Source organism: Lolium perenne, chromosome 2, assembly GCF_019359855.2.
Source record: "Lolium perenne isolate Kyuss_39 chromosome 2, Kyuss_2.0, whole genome shotgun sequence".
In the NCBI taxonomy this organism is placed as follows: domain Eukaryota; kingdom Viridiplantae; phylum Streptophyta; class Magnoliopsida; order Poales; family Poaceae; genus Lolium; species Lolium perenne.
The window spans coordinates 137,774,894-137,801,754 of NC_067245.2; the positions used below are offsets into that span (position 1 = coordinate 137,774,894).

The window sequence follows — 26,861 nt, forward strand, 5'->3', positions numbered from 1 at the left end:
AGCCGTTGTGCTTGATGGCGTCACTGTAATCTACACCCCAACTAGCAAGAGAGAATAACCTCCACTCCTGGCTACCATTAGCCAGGTAAGCGAGTCCAGAATTGAATAGAGCGATGAGCTTGTAATCTGAGTAATGTCCAGCTTTTGTGGGCACTTCGCAAATTACAATCTTCAACAAAAACATGGCACGCGCCATACGTCATGTACCTTTCAGGAGGCAAGTCGGGGAAGCCAATCCATTCCTCCCAAAAAATGTTGCAAGTTTTCGACGATGGTAGGGAGATTTCTTGGTGCGTGTAGATGTTCGCGAGGAACCAGTTCCCACCACTGTCCACGCCGGCGATCCAGTCGCCGTTCATGCCAACCCAGAATCTATTGTCCATGAACGGCAGGATGGCTGTGCACCGAGGATGGTCGAGGGGCACAACGTGGTACACCGTGTGTTGCGCACTACTATCATCATAGTGCCAATGGGCAGAATCGGGCATCAGCAAGCAGGGTCCATCCCAATGGTGTAGATTCATGTTGTCGGCGACATGGCGGCACAACGTTTTGGAGCATGCGGCCAGCCGAACGTCGACTGTAACGTCCAGACTCTGGGCAATGAGATTGAACAGCTCGGCGGGGAGCTTCCCCCAGTCGCCATACAGCTGGTCATCGTTCGATGCCGCCATGGAGACAAGAAGGATTTAAGAGGGCGGAAGCAAGTATGTGTGATTGGAGTTTTGTAGGAGAGTCGAGCGGGAAGGAGGAGTGCTGCGGTTCTGCGGAGGGGTGAGGAGAGAAAGCTATGCAAATGGGAGATCTAGAGGATGAAAAAATTTGCTAGCAGCGCTTAAGTAGTGGAGAACGATGATGGAAGTGGAGAGCCAAGGATGGAAACGATGGAGGTGAAGAGTAGGAGTGGATATGACTTTTTTATTCTTCAAGAATGCATCGAGGCGCCAAGTAAAACTTCGGCTAGGATAGCACGCCACTACGTCCTGGTGCGATTCTTTGTCCCGTCAAATCAGTTTGACCACAGAAATGGTTTCTTTATTAGTACAGTATAACTTAATTTTTTCGAACAATATATACTACTCCATTTAATATACTCACTCCGATTCATATTACTTGTCAAATGATATGGATGAATCTTGAACTAAAATGTGTCTAGATATATCCATATTATAGTCAACTAATATGAATCGGAGTTTGTTTGGTTCAAAGGATTTCTAAAGGTATCTTGTACGGAGTAGGATTTTTACACATAGGGATTTTTCCTATAGAGCTTGCTTGATTCAAAGGATTGAGAACCCTCCAAAATACCTATGGATTGCTTTCTCTACAATCCTATCTCTTGGTAATATTGCTATGTGTCTATAACAACTATGAAATGAACTCAATCTCAATAGAAATTTCCTTTGTTTCCTAATCAAACAACTAGTTATTTTATGTCTTCGTTTACAAATTAAGATAATTTTTAGGTTATAGGTAATCATCTCTGCTTATGTGATCATCTTTTATGATCAAACTTACTTGATCAGCCGCGGAGGCGCAAAGGAGCAGTGGTGTGCATTAATACGGCCGCATGAGGAAGGCACAGCTAGCGACGATGAGACGTATCGCCAGCATTGGCCTAGGGAACCGTCGCCACCATTAATAAAAGCTATCCCTTTGGGCACCATGTCTCCCACTACTCGTGTCACGCGCGCATGTGGGTTACGGATGGATGGGCTGGGGAAGCCGGACAGAAAACATGACAACCAGGGGGAAAATGAATAAAAATAATACAAAGTCGAAAATATTATTAGATAGAAAGTTTGACTAAGTTTTTACCAAATGCATTAATATACAAGATACAAAATCAATATTATTAGATAGAAAATAAATTATATTTTCATATGGTGTCTACAAAATATTATATGTGCTGATAGGTTTGGTCGAACTTTACTTGGTTTGACTTTTCAAGAAAAATATACTAAGCTTTAAGCATTGGAACGGAGGTATTTTTCGAAGCACCTACATGTCTTTAGAAGACAAAAGAAAACATGGAGTAAGGTTGTTTTTTGTGCAAAAGTTTACGTCAAAATCTGGTTATTTGTGTAAAAAGAATCTCAAATTGTGTTATGTGCAAAAACTGCACCAACAAGTGGTGGTATGTGCAATTTCCTCCGTCACACAAAAGGCAAGCCATTGATTCATACTTAATTGTGAATAATTACAAAAGTAGTAGGCAACTAATAAGCGCACATGATTAAACTGCTATGCGAGATCTTCAGCCACCAGAAGTCGTTCCCGCGCCTCTCTAGCATTGAAAATCACGCGTTCTGCGACTTCCATCAAAGAGACAAGCTGAGCTTTGATCCGTTCTCCCAGATGAATGGCCTCGTCACAACTCCTACGAGCGCAGGCCGTGATCTCATCCACTTCTAGGAAAGACACCGCCTGCCTGTACCGAAATATCTTGATCCCTAACTCTCTGTTCTCCTCCCGCATGCTGGCAAGATCCAACTTCATCCTCCGACAGGATAAGCAAGGGGAGTGATCCTGCCAAAGGTAACAACAAACATATCGAGCGTTACCGGCAAACGAAATGCACAAATTAGCTGATTAACGAATGTGGTCACTAACATGTAGGATAGACTTAAGTGGTGTCTACATGTCAGTGACTCGAAGTACCAAAAACCAGCAACCCAAAGTCAGCTAATATTAACCTCCGTCTTCAGCTCCTTCATCCTCTTGAACGGCGGGGAAGCTGGCAACTTATCTTCTTCTACGACCTCTCGCTGGAACCTGACGTCGAAGGATGAGAGATCCTGCGAACGGATGTGCTGCGCCTGCGCGTGCGATTTCCCAGGGCGCTTCTGGCGTAACTCGGAGTTCTCGGCGCCGAGATGCGGAAGTTCCGCTCCCGGGGCCTTGTTGACCCTAAGCCGAGATAGCTCATGTGTAAGCCGACGAAAAATGTTCAAAATGTTATAGATCAGGCATATCATTACCAGTGCAAACGAGGTAAGTGAATCTCCGAGATCTCGCCCAACGACCGCGGTTGGTCCAATGCCACCACATCTTCTCCGAGATTGACTAACTCCTTTACATCATCTTCTCCGAGCTTGACCATCTCCTTTACATCATCTTCTGCTCCGAGCTTGACCATCTCCTTTACATCATCTTCTCCTGCGAGCTTGATCATCTGCCTCACATCATCTTCTCCGGCGATATCGACCCTCTCATGCGGAAGATAACAGATATAAGTCCGAGTATTACCAGCAAAACGAAGGTAATTAAAAGAGGCGTAGTAACCCTTGTGTCCTGGCTCATCAACGGCGGGGACACTGAGCCCGCATCGTCTCCTCCGAGATCTCCCTTCGCAGGCAGGATTGTTAGAGACAGTGTACTTCTGGTAGTAGTATTTATGCGTGGGGCGCCAGGGGGTCGAGAAGCTAGGACTGCATCTTCTCCTCCGAGCTCAACCTTGGTAGACATGACAAATGAAACGAGGTGTGGGGGGCGTAAAGGTATAAAATGGCGGACGGCCGCCCCGCCTCGGCCCTCCAAGGCTTATTTTTTTTGCCTTACTAAACTAAAAACCATATTTTGCGTCTCACACGTCTGCCCTAAGAGGGCTGCAGGGTCCCATGCATGCAGGTCCCACACTTTAGTGAGCACAAGTCATGTGCGGTAGGTAGGCAAACTTCCAACAATCTTCTTTGTCAAGTGAAGACACGTCGTCAAGACTCTCTCTCTCTCTATCTCCCCCCTTTTGTCATTGAAAAAAAAAGAATATTAGACGGGGGCCTAGCCTGCACTGCAGGGGGGGCGATTTTGATAAAGTAACCCTTTTGGCGAAGAAAAACACAGAATGAGCCACACAAATAGGTTAGTCCAATGAAATAGATTGCTCAGAGGGTCAGTCCGTGCTTTTCTTTGCCAAAAGGGTTATTTCTGTCAAAATCGCCGCACTGCAGGTTTGCAGCACTGAAAAACCTTGCGTGCCAGTCAACATCACTTCCCGGAAAGGTTGAAGCATTTCGAGGCCGTGACTGCTCTCCCTTCCTCTTCTCCTTCCGTGTGATCCCTCTTCCACCTTTTATCCTTTGCAACATATGAAAAAAATTGTCCGTGACTTGTGCTCACTGAAGTGTGGGACCTCACGCATGAGAACCACACGTAAGTGACATACCTGTTGGTGTAATAATTTGGGTGATCATTATACTGTATTAGAACTCCGTACAAAGTTTCGTATGGATTCAAGGGTAGGAAAGCCAAGTTAGTAACTCACTTTTTCCGCGCGTGAAGGGAGGGGGTGGGCAGTATGCTACCCTGAATTTGTGTGACCCCCAAAAACTAGCAAATACGAGAGAGGCATCAAAAGAAACACACTCGTCCCCTACCCCCCCTCCCCACTAAATTTGAAATCAAGCCAAACAAAAAAGGCAATCGAAAAGCATGGATTATTCATCTTTTTCTATATAGTTAGGGTTAGGGTTTAGGGTCTATAGAGATGCACATATTTTCATTTTACATTTGTGATGTAGCATAATACATAGGTAAGATTCCAAGCATGACCTTTGTTAGAATAACCATTAACGTGTTCTCTCACCTTTAGATTCAAATGGGCATAAACATTCAGAAAAAATCAAAAAACAATGAAAAACCAAAAGCACACATAGTCTTCTTATGTCATATAGTAGGAATTGAAGTTAATAAACAAGGTCTAGACATATTCAAACCAGACAAATCATGTATCTACACCTAACCCTAAACTTTGTCTTATGAAGTCAAGCATGAAGAGAAATGGTTTTGGGTTTCAAACATGGAAATTTCAAAAACCTCCCAACAAAAGCTTCATTTTAGAGTGACTAAGAAGGATACACGCTTACCTTTTCATTTTCATGTTTTAAACTTGTTTAAATCTAGGTCAAACCTAGGATTTGACCAAGATTCAAATGGGCATAAACATTCAGAAAAACAAAAAATGAAAAAGCAATGCACATATAGTCTTCCTATGTCATATAGCTAGTAAGCATTCAAGTTGATAAACAAGCATGTCTAGACAAATTCAAACCCGACAAATCATGTATATACCCCCTAACCCTAAACTATTTCTTATGAAGTCAACCATGAAGAGAAGTGGTTTTGGGTTTCAAACATTATATTGAGATTCAAGAACCCCCAAAAGCTTCATTTTAGAATGACTAAGAAGGATCCAGGCTTACCTTTTCATTATATGTTTTAAACTTGTTTAAATCTTGGTCAAACCTAGGATTTGACCAAGATTCAAATGGGCATAAACATTAATTCAGAAAAAACAAAAAACAATGAAAAACCAACGCACATATAGTCTTCTTATGTCATATAGTAAGCATTCAAGTTGATAAACAAGCATGTCTAGACATATTCAAACCCGACAAATCATGTATCGATCTACCCCCTAACCCTAAACTCTGTCTTATGAAGTCAACCATATGAAGAGAAGTGGTTTTGGGTTTCAAACATTGAGATTTCAAGCACCCCCCAAAAGCTTCATTTTTGAATGACTAAGAAGGATCCATGATTACCTTTTCATTTTCATGTTTTAAACTTGTTTAAATCTAGGTCAATCCTAGGATTTGACCAAGATTCAAATGGGCATAAAAAAAATCAAAGCACATAACCTTTTATGTCATATAATGAGCATTCAAGTTGATATACATGGTCTAGACATATTAAAACAAGAAAAATCATGTATCTACCCTGGCCCTAACCCTAAACTCGATCTATCTTATGAAGTCAAACATGAAGAGAAGTGGTTTTGGGTTTCAAACATGGAAATTTCAAAAACCTCCCAAAAACTTCATCTTAGAGTGACTAAGAAGGTTCCATGCTTACCTTTTCATTTTCATGTTTTAAATTAACTTGTTTAAATCTTGGTCAAACATAGGGTTTAAGGTTTAGGGATCATCGATCGAGTGCACACACACATTATTAGAGGCACATGCGCCTTTGCGCATAAAGTGCATGCGTATATATATAAGTGTGTTTCTTGGCCACCAACGATATATAGATCTAGAGAGAGAGATTGAAATATATTTAGGGTTTAGGGTTTAGGGTTTAGGGTCTAGGGTTAGGGTTTAGTGTTTAGGGTTTAGGGCTTAGGGTGTAGTGTTTAGGGTTTAGGGTCTAGGGTTTAGGTTTTATTGTTTAGGGTGTTTAGGGTGTACGTTTAGGGTATAATTAGGGATTAGGGATTAGGGTTTTAGGGTTTAAGGTTTAGGGATCATCGATCGAGTGCACACACACATTATTGGAGGCACCCGCGCCTTTGCGCATAAAGTGCATGCGTATATATATAAGTGTGTTTCTTGGGCACCAACGATATATAGATCGAGAGAGAGAGAGATTGAAATATATATATATATATCCCCAAGAATATGTTCAAATATATATTGAAATATATGCACGAATGATATGCAAGGTATGCCATACCCGCATAGCATGAAGAGAAGTCGTATTGGTTTCAAACATTGAAATTTCAAGAACCTCCCAAAAGCTTCATTTTAGAGTGACTAAAAAAGATCCAGGCTTGCCTTTTCATTTTCATGTTTTTAAATTGTTTAAATCTTGGTCAAACCTAGCTAGTATTTGACCAAGATTCAAATGGGCATAAAATTAAAAAAACATATAAATGAAAAACCAAAGCACATATATAGCCTTCTTATGTCATATAAAATAAGCATTCAACAAGTTGATAAACAAGGTCTAGACATATTCAAAATAGAAAAAGCATGTATCTACCACCCCTAACACTTAACTCTGTCTTATGAAGTCAAGCATGAAGAGAAGTGGTTTTGGGTTTCAAACATTATATTGAGATTTCAAGAACCCCCAAAAGCTTCATTTTAGAATGACTAAGAAGGATCCAGGCTTGCCTTTTCATTTTCATGTGTTTTAAACTTGCTAAAATCTTGGTCAAACCTAGGACTTGACCAAGATTCAAATGGCATTAAACATTCAAAAAAATCAAAAAATGAAAACCAAAGCACATAGCCTTCTTATGTCATATATATATATATATTAAGCGTTCAAGTTGATCGATATGAACAAGGTCTAGACATATTCAAAACAGTAAAAGCATGTATCTACCCCCTAGCCCTTAACTATGTCTTATGAAGTCAAGCATGAAGAGAAGTGGTTTTGGGTTTCAAACATGGAAATTTCAAAAACTTCCCAAAAGCTTAATTTTAGAGTGAATAAGAAGGATCCAAGCTTACCTTTTCATTTTCAGGATTTATGCTTGTTTGAATCTTGGTCAAACATAGGATTTGACCAACACACATATAGTCTTATTATGTCATATAGTAAGCATTCAAGTTGATAAACAAGCATATGCATGTCTAGACATATTCAAATTAACCCGACAAATCATGTATGTACCCCTAACCCTAAACTCTGTCTTATGAAGTTAACCATGAAGAGAAGTGGTTTGGGTTTCAAACATTGAGATTTCTAGAACCCCCCAAAAGCTTCATTTTAGAATGACTAATAAGGATCCAGGCTTACCTTTTCATTTTATGTTTTAAACTTGTTTAAATCACTGTAAAACCTAGGATTTTACCAAGATTCAAATGGGCATAAAAAATCAAAAAAATCAAAAAAAAAACAAAGCACATAGCCTTTTTATGTTATATAATGAGCATTCAAGTTGATAAACATGGTCTAGACATATTAAAACAAGAAAAATCATGTATCTACCCTGGCCCTAACCCTAAACTCGATCTGTCTTATGAAGTCAAACATGAAGAGAAGTGGTTTTGGGTTTCAAACATGGAAATTTCAAAAACCTCCCAAAAACTTCATCTTAGAGTGACTAAGAAGGTTCCATGCTTACCTTTTCATTTTCATGTTTTAAATTAACTTGTTTAAATCTTGGTCAAACATAGGATTTGACCAATAAGATTCAAATGGGCATAAACATTCAGAAAAAATTAAAAATAAGAAACCAACGCACATATATTCTTCTTATGTCATATAGTAAGCATTCAAGTTGATAAACAAGCATGTCTAGACATACTCAAACCTGACAAATCATGTATCGATCTACCCCCTAACCCTAAACTCTGTCTTATGAAGTCAACCATATGAAGAGAAGTGGTTTTGGGTTTCAAACATTGAGATTTCAAGAACCCCCAAAAGCTTCATTTTTGAATGACTAAGAAGGATCCATGCTTACCTTTTCATTTTCATGTTTTAAACTTGTTTAAATCTTGGTCAAACCTAGGATTTGACCAAGATTCAAATGGGCATAAAAAATCAAAAAAAAAGCACATAGCCTTTTTATGTCATATAATGAGCATTCAAGTTGATAAACATGGTCTAGACATATTAAAACAAGAAAAATCATGTATCTACCATGGCCCTAACCCTAAACTCGATCTGTCTTATGAAGTCAAACATGAAGAGAAGTGGTTTTGGGTTTCAAACATGGAAATTTCAAAAACCTCCCAAAAACTTCATCTTAGAGTGACTAAGAAGGTTCAATGCTTACCTTTTCATTTTCATGTTTTAAATTAACTTGTTTAAATCTTGGTCAAACATAGGATTTGACCAAGATTCAAATGGGCATAAACATTCAGAAAAAAATTAAAAATAAGAAACCAATGCACATATAGTCTTCTTATGTCATATAGTAAGCATTCAAGTTGATAAACAAGCATGTCTAGACATATTCAAACCTGACAAATCATGTATCTACCCCCTAACCATAAACTAGATTGGTCATCTTAGAGTGACTAAAAAGGATCCAAGCTTACCTTTTCATTTTCATGTTTATGCTTGTTTAAATCTTGGTCAAACATAGGATTTGACCAAGATTCAAATGGGCATAAACATTCACAAAAAAATAAAAAACCAACGCACATTAGTAGCCCAAAATCGAACCATTCAAGTGGATATTTTTGAACTTGATCTGTAGTAGTGGGCAAAACCCTAGATTAACCTATATTTAATCATAGATTCGTAGGTCGATTTTTCTACTTTTTTATTATTACTATGCAGCACATGTGTGTTTGCCCGTCGCGTGAAACTCGGAGGAAGAGGGATCACTCGGAAGGAGAGAAGAAGGGAGTGCATTATGGTGTCTCCCCTTTTTCGGGTGATGATGTTGACTGTTGTGCAGGTTTTGTCAGTGAGCAGGAGGTGCGAGCGAGCGAGTCGAAGCGAGGCCGAGAATGAGAGAGATTTTTTTTTGTGGGAGGGACAACCGAAGGATCCCGAAGGACCCACAGACTTCCAATACGCATCCTGATGCGTCTTCTCTTGACAAAGATGGCTGGGAGTTTGCGTACCTACTGCACGTGACTTGTGCTCACTGAAGTGTGGGACCTCACGCATGGGCACCACACGTAAGTGACAGACCCGTTGGTGTAAAAACTCAGTTGATTATTATAGTGCATTAGAACAAAGTTTCCTATGGATTCAAGGGTAGGAAATCCAAGTTAAAACTCATTTACATGACATTAATTTTTCCATGAAGCAAAGTTAACACATCTATCAATTGGTACATTTTGGAGTGACTAAGAAGGATCCATGCTTAATTATTCGTTTTCACGTGTTAAACTTGTTTAAATCTTGCTCAAACCTAGGATTTCACCAAGATTCAAATGGGCATGAAAATGAAAAAATGAAATACCAATGCACATAGTCTTCTTATGTCATACAGTAAGCATTCAAGATGATAAAAAGGTCTAGACATATTCAAACCAGGCAAATCATGTATTGGTTTCAAACATTGAAATTTCAAGAACCTCCCAAAAGCTTCATTTTAGAATGACTAAAAAAGATCCAGGCTTGCCTTTTCCTTTTCATGTTTTAAAATTGTTTAAATCTTGGTCAAACCTAGCTAACTAGTATTTGACCAAGATTCAAATGGGCATAAAATTCAAAAAAAATACCAGAAAAAAAATGAAAAACCAAAGCACATAGCCTTCTTATATAGTAAGTAATATGAATCTAAAAATGATTTTGGGGGATTTCTATGAACAAGTTATAACACACCTACATTTCAAATTTGAATTACTTCCAATAAATCAGCATATAGTCATTTAAATGTGTGAAACTGGCTAAAAACACTAAAAATCGTAAAGAGTTGGGAATTGGCACTAAAATATGTCATAGTTTATCTTAAAAATGTAGAGGCGCCATTTTGACCCGTATCTTATGTACCCCATTCGTTAAATGATAAACTATCACGAATTACCTTTTATTTTAGGCATTACTTTTCACGGTAAAATGATAAACTGTATCACGAAGTTCCATTTCCGTCAAAATAGTCCGCGTTACTTTTTTGTTGAGATATAAACCCCCACAACGGCCATCTCCTCCTTAATTTATTGTGTAAAACCCCCACAACGGTCACCTCCTCCTTAATTTATTGTGTTAACCCCTACAGCGGTCATCTCTTCCTTATAAACAACCACAACGGCCATCCCTTGTGTCAATAGGTTCTGCCTCTCTCTTCTTCGTTCACATACACTTGATCCCATTGCCATGGCTTCCATGTCTCGAACGCCGACCAGAAGGGGAAGGGGAAGGGGAAGGGGCGGCCGGGGTGATGGATCATCATCATTGCCACCACCACCGTCAACACTGCCTTTGATCATAGAGGAGTTCTTCATCGTTGTCTATGAAGACCCTTTGGTCAAGAAGGTACGTACGCGTTCCCACATATATGATGCATGTGATTGATTATGGGCATGTTCTAAAAAACCTTTAATTTTAAACGATCGGCGCTCGATCTCTTTGTAGGCTCTCCCAAAAAAGTTTGCGGACTATCTTGACAGCCAGGAGCCAGCTAAGGTGTATCTGCGAGCAAATTGATCACGGTCCTCGTCTCTGGACCGTGGAGGTCCTATTTGACGGACAAGGCCGGATGTACCTCGACAAGGGCTGGGAGAATTTCGCCATCGCGCACGGTGTGGATTTCGGCTGCTTCGTACACTTCAAATATGAAGGCGATGATGTGCTCACAGTGAAGGTGTTCGACAGAACAATGTGCAGGAAGTACTACTACTCGGACGACGAAGATAATGACGATGAAAGCGACGATGACGTGAAGCCATGCATCCATCATCTTTAGATAAGGGGATTATGACCAAGAATATATATGTAGCCGCTACATATGCATCGATTTTAGAGGTGGATAACTGGAGAGAGAGAGAGAGAGAGTCTTGATGCGTCTTCTCTTGACAAAGAAGATGGGAGTTTGCCTACCTACCGCACATGACTTGTGCTCACTGAAGTGTGGGACCTCACGCATGGGAACCACACGTAAGTGACAGACCTGTTGGTGTAATAACTCAGGTGATCATTATACTATATTAGTACAAAGTTTCCTATGGATTCAAGGGTAGGAAAGCCAAGTTAACTCATTTACATGACATTATTTTTTCCATGAAGCCAAGTTAACTCATCTATCAATTGGTACATTCTGGTTATATTCGAAATTTTACTTGAAACTTGTTGGTCATGCCATTTTACTACTCGCCTAACACTTTTTCCGCGCGTGAAGGGAGGGGGTGGGCAGTATGCTACCCTGAATTTGTGTGACCGCCAAAAACTAGCAAATACGAGAGAGGCATCGAAAGAAACACACTCGTCCCCTACGTCCCCTCCCCACTAAATTTGAAATTGAAGCAAAACAATAAAGGCAATCGAAAAGCATGGATTGTTCATCTTTTTCTATATAGTTAGGGTTAGGGTTTAGGGTTTATAGAGATGTACATACTTTCATTTTACATTTGTGATGTACCATAATACATAGGTAAGATACCAAGCATGACCTTTGTTAGAATAACCATTAACGTGTTCTCTCACCTTTAGATTCAAATGGGCATAAACATTCAGAAAAAATCAAAAAACAATGAAAAACCAAAAGCGCACATAGTCTTCTTATGTCATATAGTAGGAATTGAAGTTAATAAACAAGGTCTAGACATATTCAAACCAAACAAATCATGTATCTACACCTAACCCTAAACTTTGTCTTATGAAGTCAAGCATGGAGAGAAATGGTTTTGGGTTTCAAACATGGAAATTTCAAAAACCTCCCAACAAAAGCTTCATTTTAGAGTGACTAATAAGGATACACGCTTACCTTTTCATTTTCATGTTCTAAACTTGTTTAAATCTAGGCCAAACCTAGGATTTGACCAAGATTCAAATGGGCATAAACATTCAGAAAAACAAAAAATGAAAAACCAATGCACATATAGTCTTCTTATGTCATATAGCTAGTAAGCATTCAAGTTGATAAATAAGCATGTATAGACAAATTCAAACCTCACAAATCATGTATATACCCCTAACCCTAAACTATTTCTTATGAAGTCAACCATGAAGAGAAGTTGTTCTGGGTTTCAAACATTATATTGAGATTCAAGAACCCCCCCAAAAGCTTCATTTTAGAATGACTAAGAAGGATCCAGGCTTACCTTTTCATTTTATGTTTTAAACTTGTTTAGATCATGGTCAAACCTAGGATTTGACCAAGATTCAAATGGGCATAAACATTAATTCTGAAAAAACAAAAAATTAAAAATCAACGCGCATATATATATTCTTCTTATGTCATATAGTAAGCATTCAAGTTGATAAACAAGCATGTCTAGACATATTCAAACCCGACAAATCATGTATCGATCTACTATACCACCAAACCAGAAACTCTATCTTATGAAGTCAACCATATGAAGAGAAGTGGTTTTTGGTTTCAAACATTGAGATTTCAAGAACCCCCCCCCCCAAAGCTTCATTTTTGAATGACTAAGAAGGATCCATGCTTACCTTTAAACTTGTTTAAATCTTGGTCAAACCTAGGATTTTACCAAGATTCAAATGGGCATAAAAAATCAAAAAAAAAAACAATGCACATAGCCTTTTTATGTCATATAATGAGCATTCAAGTTGATAAACATGGTCTAGACATATTAAAACAAGAAAAATCATGTATCTACCCTGGCCCTAACCCTAAACTCGATCTGTCTTATGAAGTCAAACATGAAGAGAAGTGGTCTTGGGTTTCAAACATGGAAATTTCAAAAACCTGCCAAAAACTTCATCTTAGAGTGACTTAGAAGGTTCCATGCTTACCTTTTCATTTTCATGTTTTAAATTAACTTTTTTAAATCTTGGTCAAACATAGGGTTTAAGGTTTAGGGATCATCGATCGAGTGCACACACACATTATTAGAGGCACCTGCGCCTTTGCGCATAAAGTGCATGCGTATATATATAAGTGTGTTTCTTGGCCACCAACGATATATAGATCTAGAGAGAGAGATTGAAATATATTTAGGGTTTAGGGTTTAGGGTCTAGGGTTAGGGTTTAGGGTTTAGGGTTTAGTGTTTAGGGTTTAGGGCTTAGGGTGTAGTGTTTAGGGTTCAGGGTCTAGGGTTTAGGTTTTAGTGTTTAGGGTGTTTAGGGTGTACGTTTAGGGTATAATTAGGGATTAGGGATTAGGGTTTTAGGGTTTAAGGTTTAGGGATCATCGATCGAGTGCACACACACATTATTGGAGGCACCCGCGCCTTTGCGCATAAAGTGCATGCGTATATATATGTGTGTTTCTTGGCCACCAACGATATATAGATCGAGAGAGAGATTGAAATATATATATCCCCAAGAATATGTTCAAATATATATTGAAATATATGCACGAATGATATGCAAGGTATGCCATGCGCGCATAGCATGAAGAGAAGTCGTATTGGTTTCAAACATTGAAATTTCAAGAACCTCCCAAAAGCTTCATTTTAGAGTGACTAAAAAAGATCCAGGCTTGCCTTTTCATTTTCATGTTTTTAAATTGTTTAAATCTTGGTCAAACCTAGCTAGTATTTGACCAAGATTCAAATGGGCATAAAATTAAAAAAACATAAAAATGAAAAACCAAAGCACATATATAGCCTTCTTATGTCATATAAAATAAGCATTAATTCAACAAGTTGATAAACAAGGTCTAGACATATTCAAAATAGAAAAAGCATGTATCTACCCCTAACCCTTAACTCTGTCTTATGAAGTCAAGCTTGAAGAGAAGTGGTTTTGGGTTTCAAACATTATATTGAGATTTCAAGAACCCCCAAAAGCTTCATTTTAGAATGACTAAGAAGGATCCAGGCTTGCCTTTTCATTTTCATGTGTTTTAAACTTGCTAAAATCTTGGTCAAACCTAGGACTTGACCAAGATTCAAATGGCATTAAACATTCAGAAAAATCAAAAAAAAACAAAGCACATAGCCTTTTTATGTCATATATATATATATATATATATTAAGCATTCAAGTTGATCGATATGAACAAGGTCTAGACATATTCAAAACATAAAAAGCATGTACCTACCCCCTAGCCCTTAACTATGTCTTATGAAGTCAAGCATGAAGAGAAGTGATTTTGGGTTTCAAACATGGAAATTTCAAAAACTTCCCAAAAGCTTAATTTTAGAGTGAATAAGAAGGATCCAAGCTTACCTTTTCATTTTCAGGATTTATGCTTGTTTAAATCTTGGTCAAACATAGGATTTGACCAACACACATATAGTCTTATTATGTCATATAGTAAGCATTCAAGTTGATAAACAAGCATGCATGTCTAGACATATTCAAATTAACCCGACAAATCATGTATGTACCCCTAACCCTAAACTTTGTCTTATGAAGTTAACCATGAAGAGAAGCGGTTTTGGGTTTCAAACATTGAGATTTCTAAGAACCCCCCAAAAGCTTCATTTTAGAATGACTAAGAAGGATCTAGGCTTACCTTTTCATTTTATGTTTTAAACTTGTTTAAATCTTGGTCAAACCTAGGATTTGACCAAGATTCAAATGGGCATAAACATTAATTCAGAAAAAAGAAAAAAAATGAAAAATCAACGCACATATAGTCTTCTTATGTCATATAGTAAGCATTCAAGTTGATAAACAAGCATGTATAGACATATTCAAACCCGACAAATCATGTATCAATCTACTATATATACCCCCTAACCCTAAACTCTGTCTTATGAAGTCAACCATATGAAGAGAAGTGGTTTTGGATTTCAAACATTGAGATTTCAAGAACCCACCAAAAGCTTCATTTTTGAATGACTAAGAAGGATCCATGCTTACCTTTAAACTTGTTTAAATCTTGGTCAAACCTAGGATTTGACCAAGATTCAAATGGGCATAAAAATTCAAAAAAATCATAAAAATAAAAAAAACCAAAGCACATAGCCTTTTTATGTCATATAATGAGCATTCAAGTTGATAAACATGGTCTACACATATTAAAACAAGAAAAATCATGTATCTACCCTCGCCCTAACCCTAAACTCGATCTGTCTTATGAAGTCAAACATGAAGAGAAGTGGTTTTGGGTTTCAAACATTGAAATTTCAAAAACCTCCCAAAAACTTCATCTTAGAGTGACTAAGAAGGTTCCATGCTTACCTTTTCATTTTCATGTTTTAAATTAACTTGTTTAAATCTTGGTCAAACATAGGATTTGACCAATAAGATTCAAATGGGCATAAACATTCAGAAAAAAATTAAAAATAAGAAACCAACGCACATATATTCTTCTTATGTCATATAGTAAGCATTCAAGTTGATAAACAAGCATGTATAGACATACTCAAACCTGACAAATCATGTATCGATCTACCCCCTAACCCTAAACTCTGTCTTATGAAGTCAACCATATGAAGAGAAGTGGTTTTGGGTTTCAAACATTGAGATTTCAAGAACCCCCCAAAAGCTTCATTTTTGAATGACTAAGAAGGATCCATGCTTACCTTTTCATTTTCATGTTTTAAACTTGTTTAAATCTTGGTCAAACCTAGGATTTGACCATTATTCAAATGGGCATAAAAAATCAAAAAACTAAAAAAAAACAAAGCACATAGCCTTTTTATGTCATATAATGAGCATTCAAGTTGATAAACATGGTCTAGACATATTAAAACAAGAAAAATCATGTATCTACCCTGGCCCTAACCCTAAACTCGATCTGTCTTATGAAGTCAAACATGAAGAGAAGTGGTTTTGGGTTTCAAACATTGAAATTTCAAAAACCTCCCAAAAACTTCATCTTAGAGTGACTAAGAAGGTTCCATGCTTACCTTTTCATTTTCATGTTTTAAATTAACTTGTTTAAATCTTGGTCAAACATAGGATTTGACCAAGATTCAAATGGGCATAAACATTCAGAAAAAAATTAAAAATAAGAAACCAACGCACATATAGTCTTCTTATGTCATATAGTAAGCATTCAAGTTGATAAACAAGCATGTCTAGACATATTCAAACCCGACAAATCATGTATCTACCCCCTAACCCTAAACTAGATTGGTCATCTTAGAGTGACTAAAAAGGATCCAAGCTTACCTTTTCATTTTCATGTTTATGCTTGTTTAAATCTTGGTCAAACATAGGATTTGACCAAGATTCAAATGGGCATAAACATTCAGAAAAAAATAAAAAACCAACGCACATTAGTAGCCCAAAATCGAACCATTCAAGTGGATATTTTTGAACTTGATCTGTAGTAGTGGGCAAAACCCTAGATTAACCTATATTTAATCATAGATAGGTAGGTCGATTTTTCTACTTTTTTATTATTACTATGCAGCACATGTGTGTTTGCCCGTCGCGTGAAACTCGGAGGAAGAGGGATCACTCGGAAGTAGAGAAGAAGGGAGTGCATTATGGTGTCTCCCCTTTTTCGGGTGATGATGTTGACTGTTGTGCAGGTTTTGTCAGTGAGCAGGAGGTGCGAGCGAGCGAGCGAGTCGAAGCGAGGCCGAGAATGAGAGAGATTTTTTTGTGAGAGGGACAACCGAAGGATCCTGAAGGACCCACAGACTTCCAATACGCATCCTGACGCGTCTTCTCTTGACAAAGATGGCTGGGAGTTTGCGTACCTACTGTACGTGACTTGTGCTCACTGAAGTGTGGGACCTCACGCATGGGCACCACACGTAAGTGACAGACCTGTTGGTGTAAAAACTCAGTTGATTATTATAGTGCATTAGAACAAAGTTTCCTATGGATTCAAGGGTAGGAAATCCAAGTTAAAACTCATATACATGACACTAATTTTTCCATGAAGCAAAGTTAACACATCTATCAATTGGTACATTTTGGAGTGACTAAGAAGGATCCATGCTTAATTATTCGTTTTCACGTGTTAAACTTGTTTAAATCTTGCTCAAACCTAGGATTTCACCAAGATTCAAATGGGCATGAAAATGAAAAATTGAAATACCAATGCACATAGTCTTCTTATGTCATATAGTAAGCATTCAAGATGATAAAGAAGGTCTAGACATATTCAAACCAGGCAAATCATGTATCTACTCCCTAACCCTAAACTTTGTCTTAATTATGAAGTAAGGCATGAAGAGAAGTGGTTTTGGGTTTCAAACATGGAAATTTCAAAAACCTCCCAAAAGCTTCATTTTTAGATCTTGGTCAAACCTAGCTAGTATTTGAACAAGATTCAAATGGGCATAAAATTCAAAAAAATCAGAAAATGAAAAACCAAAGCACATAGCCTTCTGATGTCATAAAGCAAGAATTCAAGTTGATAAACAAGGTCTAGACATATCCAAACCCGACAAATCATGTATCTAACCCCTAACCCTAAACTCTGTCTTATGAAGTCAACCATGAAGAGAAGTGGTTTTGGGTTTCAAACATTGAGATTTCAAGAACCCCCCAAAAGGTTCATTTTAGAGTGACTAAGAAGGATTCATGGTTACCTTTTCATTTTCATATTTTAAACTTGTTTAAATCTTTGTCAAACCTAGTATTTAACCAAGATTCAAATGGGCATAAAAATTCAGGAAAAAACCAAAAGAATGATAAACCAAAGCACATAGCATTCTTATGTCATATAAATAGTAAGCATTAAAGTTGATAAACAAGGTCTAGACATATTCAAACCAGATAATCATGTATATATCTGCCCCTAACCTTAAACACTGTCTTAATTATGAAGTCAATCATGAAGAGAAGTGGTTTTGGGTTTCAAACATGAAAATTTCAAAAACTTCCCAAAAGATGGTACATATTAGGGTGACTAAGAAGGATCCAGGCTTACCTTTTCGTTTTCATATTTTATACTTGTTTAAATCCTGGTCAAACCTAGGATTTGACCAAGATTCAAATGGGCATAAAATTCAAAAAAATATAAGAATGAAAAAAAAAAGCACATACTCTTCTTATGTCATATAGTAAGCATTCAAGTTGGTAACCAAGGTTTAGACATGTGTTCAAACCAGACAAATCATGTATCTACCCCTAACCATAAACTCGGTCGATCTTATGAAGTCTAGCATGAAGAGAAGTCGTATTGGTTTCAAACATTGAAATTTCAAAAACCTCCCAAAAGCTTCATTTTAGAGTGACTAAGAAGGATCCAGCCTTACCTTTTCATTTTCATGTTTTAAACTTGTTTAAATCTTGGTCAAACCTAGGATTTGATCAAGATTCAAATGTGCATCAAAATTCAAAAAAAATAAATAAAATTAAAAACCAAAGCACATAGTCTTCTTATGTCATATAGTAAACATTCAAGTTCATAAACAAGATCTAGACATAATCAAACCAGACAAATCATGTACCCCCTAACCCTAAACTCTGTCTTAATTGTATATGAAGTCAAGCATGAAGCAGAGAAGTGTGGTTTTGGGTTTCAAACATGGAAATTTCAAAAACCTCCCAAAAGCTTCATTTTAATTAGACTGACTGTTTAATTAAGAAGGATCCATGATTAATTACCTTTTCATTGTCATGTTTAAACTTATTGAAATCTTGGTCAAACCTAGGATTTGACCAAGATTCAAATGGGCATAAAAATTTAGAAAAAATCGAAAGAATGAAAAACCAAAGCACATAGCCTTCTCATGTCATATAATAATTATTCAAATTGATAAACATGGTCTAGACATATTCAAACCAGAAAAATCATGTATCTACCCCTAACCCTAAACTCTGTCTTATGAAGTCAAGCATGAACATAAGTGGTTTTGGGTTTCAAACATGGTAATTTCAAGAACCTCCCAAAAGCTTCATTTTAGAGTTTCTAAGAGAAGGATCCAGACTTACCTTTTCATTTTAACATGTTAAACTTGTTTAAATCTTGCTCAAACCTAGGATTTACCAAGATTCAAATGGGCATAGAAATCAAAAAATGAAATACCAATGCACATAGTCCTCTTATGTCATATAGTAAGCATTCAAGTTGATAAACAAGGTCTAGACATATTCAAACCAGACAAATCATGTATCTACCCCCCTATCGACCCTAAACTCTGTCTTATGAAGTCAAGCATGAACATAAGTGGTTTTGGGTTTCAAACATGGTAATTTCAAGAACCTCCCAAAAGCTTCATTTTAGAGTTTCTAAGAGAAGGATCCAGACTTACCTTTTCATTTTCACATGTTAAACTTGTTTAAATCTTGCTCAAACCTAGGATTTACCAAGATTCAAATGGGCATAGAAATCAAAAAATGAAATACCAATGCACATAGTCCTCTTATGTCATATAGTAAGCATTCAAGTTGATAAACAAGGTCTAGACATATTCAAACCAGACAAATCATGTATCTACCCCTATCGACCCTAAACTCTCTGTCTTATGAAGTCAAGCATGAAGATAAGTGGTTTTGGGTTTCAAACATGGAAATTTCAAAAACCTTCCAAAAACTTCATTTAGGGTGACTAAGAAGGATACAGGCTTCCCTTTTCATTTTCATGTTCTATACTTGTTTAAATCTTGGTCAAACCTAGGATTTGACCAAGATTCAAATGTGCATCAAAATTCCAAAAAAAATCAGAAAAATGAAAAACCAAAGCACATAGTTTTCTTATGTCATATAGTAAGCATTCAAGTTGATAAACAAGGTCTAGACATATTCAAAACAGACAAATCATGTATCTACCCCCTAACGACCCTAAACTTCGTCTTATGAAGTCAAGCATGAAGAGAAGTGGTTTTTGGTTTCAAACATGGAAATTTCAAAAACCTCCCAAAAGCTTCATTTTAGAGTGACTAAGAAGGATCCAGCCTTACCTTTTCATTTTCATGTTTTAAACTTGTTTAAATCTTGGTCAAACCTAGGATTTGACCAAGATTCAAATGTGCATCAAAATTCAAAAAAAAAAAACCAAAGCACATAGTCTTCTTATGTCATATAGTAAACATTCAAGTTCATAAACAAGATCTAGACATATTCAAACCAGACAAATCATGTACCCCCTAACCCTAAACTCTGTCTTAATTGTATATTAAGTCAAGCATGAAGCAGAGAAGTGTGGTTTTGGGTTTCAAACATGGAAATTTCAAAAACCACCCAAAAGCTTCATTTTAATTAGACTGACTGTTTAATTAAGAAGGATCCATGATTAATTACCTTTTCATTGTCATGTTTAAACTTATTGAAATCTTGGTCAAACCTAGGATTTGACCAAGATTCAAATGGGCATAAAAATTTAGAAAAAATCGAAAGAATGAAAAACCAAAGCACATAGCCTTCTCATGTCATATAGTAATTATTCAAATTGATAAACATGGTCTGGACATATTCAAACCAGAAAAATCATGTATCTACCCCTAACCCTAAACTCTGTCTTATCAAGTCAAGCATGAACATAAGTGGTTTTGGGTTTCAAACATGGTAATTTCAAGAACCTCCCAAAAGCTTCATTTTAGAGTTTCTAAGAGAAGGATCCAGACTTACCTTTTCATTTTCACATGTTAAACTTGTTTAAATCTTGCTCAAACCTAGGATTTACCAAGATTCAAATGGGCATAGAAATCAAAAAATGAAATACCAATGCACATAGTCCTCTTATGTCATATAGTAAGCATTCAAGTTGATAAACAAGGTCTAGACATATTCAAACCAGACAAATCATGTATCTACCCCCTATCGACCCTAAACTCTGTCTTATGAAGTCAAGCATGAAGATAAGTGGTTTTGGGTTTCAAACATGGAAATTTCAAAAACCTTCCAAAAACTTCATTTAGGGTGACTAAGAAGGATACAGGCTTCCCTTTTCATTTTCATGTTCTATACTTGTTTAAATCTTGGTCAAACCTAGGATTTGACCAAGATTCAAATGTGCATCAAAATTCCAAAAAAAATCAGAAAAATGAAAAACCAAAGCACATAGTTTTCTTATGTCATATAGTAAGCATTCAAGTTGATAAACAAGGTCTAGACATATTCAAAACAGACAAATCATGTATCTACCCCCTAACGACCCTAAACTTCGTCTTATGAAGTCAAGCATGAAGAGAAGTGGTTTTTGGTTTCAAACATGGAAATTTCAAAAACCTCCCAAAAGCTTCATTTTAGAGTGACTAAGAAGGATCCAGCCTTACCTTTTCATTTTCATGTTTTAAACTTGTTTAAATCTTGGTCAAACCTAGGATTTGACCAAGATTCAAATGTGCATCAAAATTCAAAAAAAAATTAAAAACCAAAGCACATAGTCTTCTTATGTCATATAGTAAACATTCAAGTTCATAAACAAGATCTAGACATATTCAAACCAGACAAATCATGTACCCCCTAACCCTAAACTCTGTCTTAATTGTATATTAAGTCAAGCATGAAGCAGAGAAGTGTGGTTTTGGGTTTCAAACATGGAAATTTCAAAAACCTCCCAAAAGTTTCATTTTAATTAGACTGACTGGTTAATTAAGAAGGATCCATGATTAATTACCTTTTCATTGTCATGTTTAAACTTATTGAAATCTTGGTCAAACCTAGGATTTGACCAAGATTCAAATGGGCATAAAAATTTAGAAAAAATCGAAAGAATGAAAAACCAAAGCACATAGCCTTCTCATGTCATATAGTAATTATTCAAATTGATAAACATGGTCTGGACATATTCAAACCAGTAAAATCATGTATCTACCCCTAACCCTAAACTCTGTCTTATCAAGTCAAGCATGAACATAAGTGGTTTTGGGTTTCAAACATGGTAATTTCAAGAACCTCCCAAAAGCTTCATTTTAGAGTTTCTAAGAGAAGGATCCAGACTTACCTTTTCATTTTCACATGTTAAACTTGTTTAAATCTTGCTCAAACCTAGGATTTACCAAGATTCAAATGGGCATAGAAATCAAAAAATGAAATACCAATGCACATAGTCCTCTTATGTCATATAGTAAGCATTCAAGTTGATAAACAAGGTCTAGACATATTCAAACCAGACAAATCATGTATCTACCCCCTATCGACCCTAAACTCTGTCTTATGAAGTCAAGCATGAAGATAAGTGGTTTTAGGTTTCAAACATGGAAATTTCAAAAACCTTCCAAAAACTTTATTTAGGGTGACTAAGAAGGATACAGGCTTCCCTTTTCATTTTCATGTTCTATACTTGTTTAAATCTTGGTCAAACCTAGGATTTGACCAAGATTCAAATGTGCATCAAAATTCCAAAAAAAATCAGAAAAATGAAGAACCAAAGCACATAGTTTTCTGCATTCAAGTTGATAAACAAGGTCTAGACATATTCAAACCAGACAAATCATGTATCTACCCCCTATCGACCCTAAACTTCGTCTTATGAAGTCAAGCATGAAGAGAAGTGGTTTTTGGTTTCAAACACGGAAATTGCAAAGACCTCCCAAAAGCTTCATTTTAGAGTGACTAAGAAGGATCCATGCTTACCTTTTCATTTTCATGTTTTAAACTTGTTTAAATCTTGCTCAAACCTAGGATTTGACCAATATTCAAATGGGCATAAAAAAAATTAAAACAAAGCACATAGTCTTCTCATGTCATATATATAGTAAGCATTCAAGTTCATAAACAAGGTCTAGACATATTCAAACCAGGCAAATCATGTACCCCTAACCCTAAACTCTGTCTTAATTATATATGAAGTCAAGCATGAATTGAAGCAGAGAAGTGTGGTTTTGGGTTTCAAACATGGAAATTTCAAAAACCTCCCAAAAGCTTCATTTTAATTAGACTGACTGGTTAATTAAGAAGGATCCAGGATTAATTACCTTTTCATTGTCATGTTTGAAACTTGTTTAAATCTTGGTCGAATCTAGGACTTGACCAAGATTCAAATCTGCATAAAATAAAAAAATAGAAAAATGAAAACCCAAAGCGCACATAGTCTTCTTATGTCATATAGTAAGCATTCAAGTTGATAAACAAGGTTTAGACATATTCTAACCAGACAAATCATGTAACTACCCCCTAACCCTAAACTCGGTCTTATGAAGTCTAGCATGAAGAGAAGTCGTTTTGGGTTTCAAACGTTTAAAGCAAAAGCCCCATTTCGAATATTTCAAACTTATTCAAATTTGGTTCAAATTTGAAAGACATACAAGTTATAGCACACATAGTGCATACATGTTCACACATACTGCACTAGATGCTAACCCTATAGTTTGAGGCCATTGGATGAGGTCGAAAAAATTCTTGGATTAGAAATGGGGTTGTTCGAACCCCGTAGTTGGAATTTTTTGAACCTTGATCTGTAGTACTGGGCAAAACCCTAGTTTAACCTATTTAATTATAGATTCGTAGGTCGATTTTTCTACTCACCTTTTTATTATTACTATGCAGCACATGTGTGTTTGCCCGTCTAGCTAGTGAAACTCGGAGGAAGAGGGATCACTCGGAAGGACAGAAGAAGGGAGAGCATTATGGTGTCTCCCCTTTTTCGGGTGACGATGTTGACTATTGTGCAGGGTTTGTCAGTGAGCAGGGAGGTGTGAGCGAGCGAGTCGAGCGAGGCCGAGAATGAGAGAGATTTGTCTTTTTTTGTGAGAGGGACAACCGAAGGATCCAGAAGGACCCAAAGACTCCCAATACGCATCCTGAATCCTGATGCGTCTTCTCTTGACAAAGAAAATGGCTGGGAGTTTGCGTACCTACTGCACGTGACTTGTGCTCACTGAAGTGTGGGACCTCACGCATGGGCACCACACGTAAGTGACAGACCTATTGGTGTAAAAACTCGGTTGATTATTATAGTGCATTAGAACAAAGTTTCCTATGGATTCAAGGGTAGGAAATCCAAGTTAACTCATTTACATGACATTAATTTTTCCATGAAGCAAAGTTAACACATCTATCAATTGGTACATTTTGGAGTGACTAAGAAGGATCCATGCTTACTTATTCGTTTTCACGTGTTAAACTTGTTTAAATCTTGCTCAAACCTAGGATTTCACCAAGATTCAAATGGGCATGAAAATGAAAAAATGAAATACCAATGCACATAGTCTACTTATGTCATATAGTAAGCATTCAAGATGATAAAAAAAGGTCTAGACATATTCAAACCAGGCAAATCAGCTAACTCCAGATCATGGGTGGGATAATTGGCTTCGTGAGGTTTAAGTTGTCGGGAGAGGTAAGAGATTACTTTTCCTTCTTGCATTAAGACACTTCCAAGACCAAGTTTGGAAGCATCGCAATAGATCACAAAGTCCTTGGTGACGTCGGGCATGGTCAAGACGGGGGCTGAAACGAGTCTCCTTTTTAATTCTTGGAAGCTTTCTTCACACTTTTCTGTCCATTCAAACTTCTTATCCTTTTTTAACAGGAGGGTCATTAGCTTGGCGATACTTGAGAATCCTTCAACGAACTTGCGGTAGTATCCCGCCAATCCGAGGAAGTATCTCACTTCGGTAACGTTCTTAGGGGGTTGTCGGTCCACAATGGACTTGATCAGAGAGGGATCAACAGAGAGTCCTCCGGCAGATAAGACGTGGCCAAGAAATCCAACTTCCTTGAGCCAAAACTTGCATTTACTGAACTTAGCATAGAGTCGATGTTGCCTAAGGGTACCCAAAATGAGCCGCAGATGCTCTCGTGTTCTTCCTCAGTTTTGGAGTAAACCAAGATATCGTCGATGAACACCAAAACAAATTTGTCTAGGTATTCCATGAAGACCTTGTTCATGAGATTCATGAAGTAGGCGGGGGCATTGGTGAGTCCAAAGGACATTACGGTGTACTCATACAATCCGTAACGGGTAGTGAAGGCAGTCTTGTGAATGTCGGATTCTCTAACTTTGAGCTGGTGATACCCGGTGCGAAGATCTATCTTGGAGAAAACCTTAGCTCCGTTCATCTGATCGAACAAGTCATCGATCTTGGGCAGAGGATACTTATTTTTAATGGTAACATCATTGAGCCTCCGGTAGTCCAAACATAAGCGAATGGTTCCATCTCTTTTGTCCACAAAGATCACGGCGACCCCCATGGTGAAGCACTAGGTCGGATAAGACCCTTGGCCAACATATCGTCCAACTGTTTCTTTAATTCGATCAGTTCTTGGGGATTCATACGATAAGGTCTCTGGGCTATGGGTGCGGTACCCGGGATTAGTTCTATGATGAACTCGATGTCCCGGTCAGGGGGCATACCGGGCAATTCCTCCAGAAAGACATCAGGATACTCACAGACAACAGGAACTTGTTCAAGGTCGGGTCCAGAGATGCTTTTCTTACAGAAGGCTTTGGATGAGTGTATGGTGGTGGTGTATTTTACTGGTAGACCTTGATCATTGGTTAGGGTAATAGATTTTTGGATGCAGTCAATGTGTCCCTTGTACTTAGTCATCCAATCCATTCCAAGTATTACCTCCAAGCCTTGAGCTCCTAAAACTATTAGGTCGGATTGGAAGGGTACACCTTGTATGATAATAGGAACTTGTTTGCATGATAGGCGGGTTTTAGCGGTGGATCTAGGTATTTGTACTAACATGAGGCGTTTCATAACGGCTGGTTTCATCCCACTTTTCTTAATGAAGGGTTCGGTAACGAAAGAATGAGATGCTCCGGAATCAAAAAGAACTCGGGCAGGAGTGGAGTTGACTAGGAACGTACCCATCACAATGTCCGGAGCTTCCTCAGCCTCTTCAGCACTGGCATGGTTCAGGTGTCCATGGGTGGCATTGGCCTGCTTCTTGACAACCGGCTTCTTTCCTGACGCTGTTCTAGCTTGAGCTTGATTGGGTCTTGGTGCGTTGGCGCGTTGAGGCATCCTCATCTTGGTAGGGCACTCACGAGAGAAGTGCCCCAGCTTCCCACAAGCGAAGCATCCATCTCCTTGAGGACGAGCTGCCGGATTGGGGCGAGGGTTGTTGTTGTAACCTCCTCCACCGGAACGAGGCTTTGGAGCTGAACGGTTGGTGTTGAAGGTGTTGGGACGGTATGCAGGAGCTGAGGGGGTGTTTCTTTGTGGCGGATTGGATGATCTGGTAGGAGGCGGGCTGCGATACTTGGGGTTGCTAGGTCCACTCTGCTGCTGTTGCATCTTGCGCTTCCTGGTCTCAAAAGCAGCCTTGCGCTTGGATTCCGCCATGATGGCAGCATCCACAAGCGACTCCAAGTCGGGGTAGGGTACAGCCACGAGGATACTCTGAATTTCTTCATGCAGACCATTCATAAAACGGTCGCGCTTCTTCTCATCAGTGTCTGTGTCCTGAGGGGCGTACCTTGCTAAGGTGTTGAACTTGTCGAGGTAATCTACCACATTGGAGTTGTTCTGCTTCAAGTTGAAAAACTCATCACGCTTCATCTTGATCAATCCCGTAGGAATGTGAGCTTTACGGAACTTGGCGGTGAACTCTTCCCAGTTGATGACATGGTCGGCAGCTTGCATGGCTTTGATGTTCTCCCACCAGACTCGGGCAGGGCCGGAAAGAAAATGAGTGGCGAGAAGAACTTTCTCGTTATCTCCCACGGCAGCGACTTCCAGGTTGTTTTCAATGGTGCAGAGCCAATCATCCGCGTCTAGGGGAGCGGTGCATTTGGAAAACACGGGCGGATTGGTGTTATGGAAATCCCTAAGACGTGATCTTGGCGC

At 38.0% G+C, this 26,861-nt stretch overlaps 1 protein-coding gene across 1 annotated transcript in view; it reads left to right on the plus strand.

Annotated features, from left to right (window-relative positions):
* LOC139835609 (uncharacterized) overlaps positions 1 to 24,604 on the plus strand; it is a 99,693-nt gene extending 75,089 nt beyond the window's left edge. The window contains exon 4 of the mRNA XM_071825469.1: positions 24,593 to 24,604. Within this exon, the coding sequence (XP_071681570.1) occupies positions 24,593 to 24,604 (12 nt within the window). The remainder of the gene's footprint in view (positions 1 to 24,592) is intronic.
* Positions 24,605 to 26,861: the final 2,257 nt, after the last annotated feature.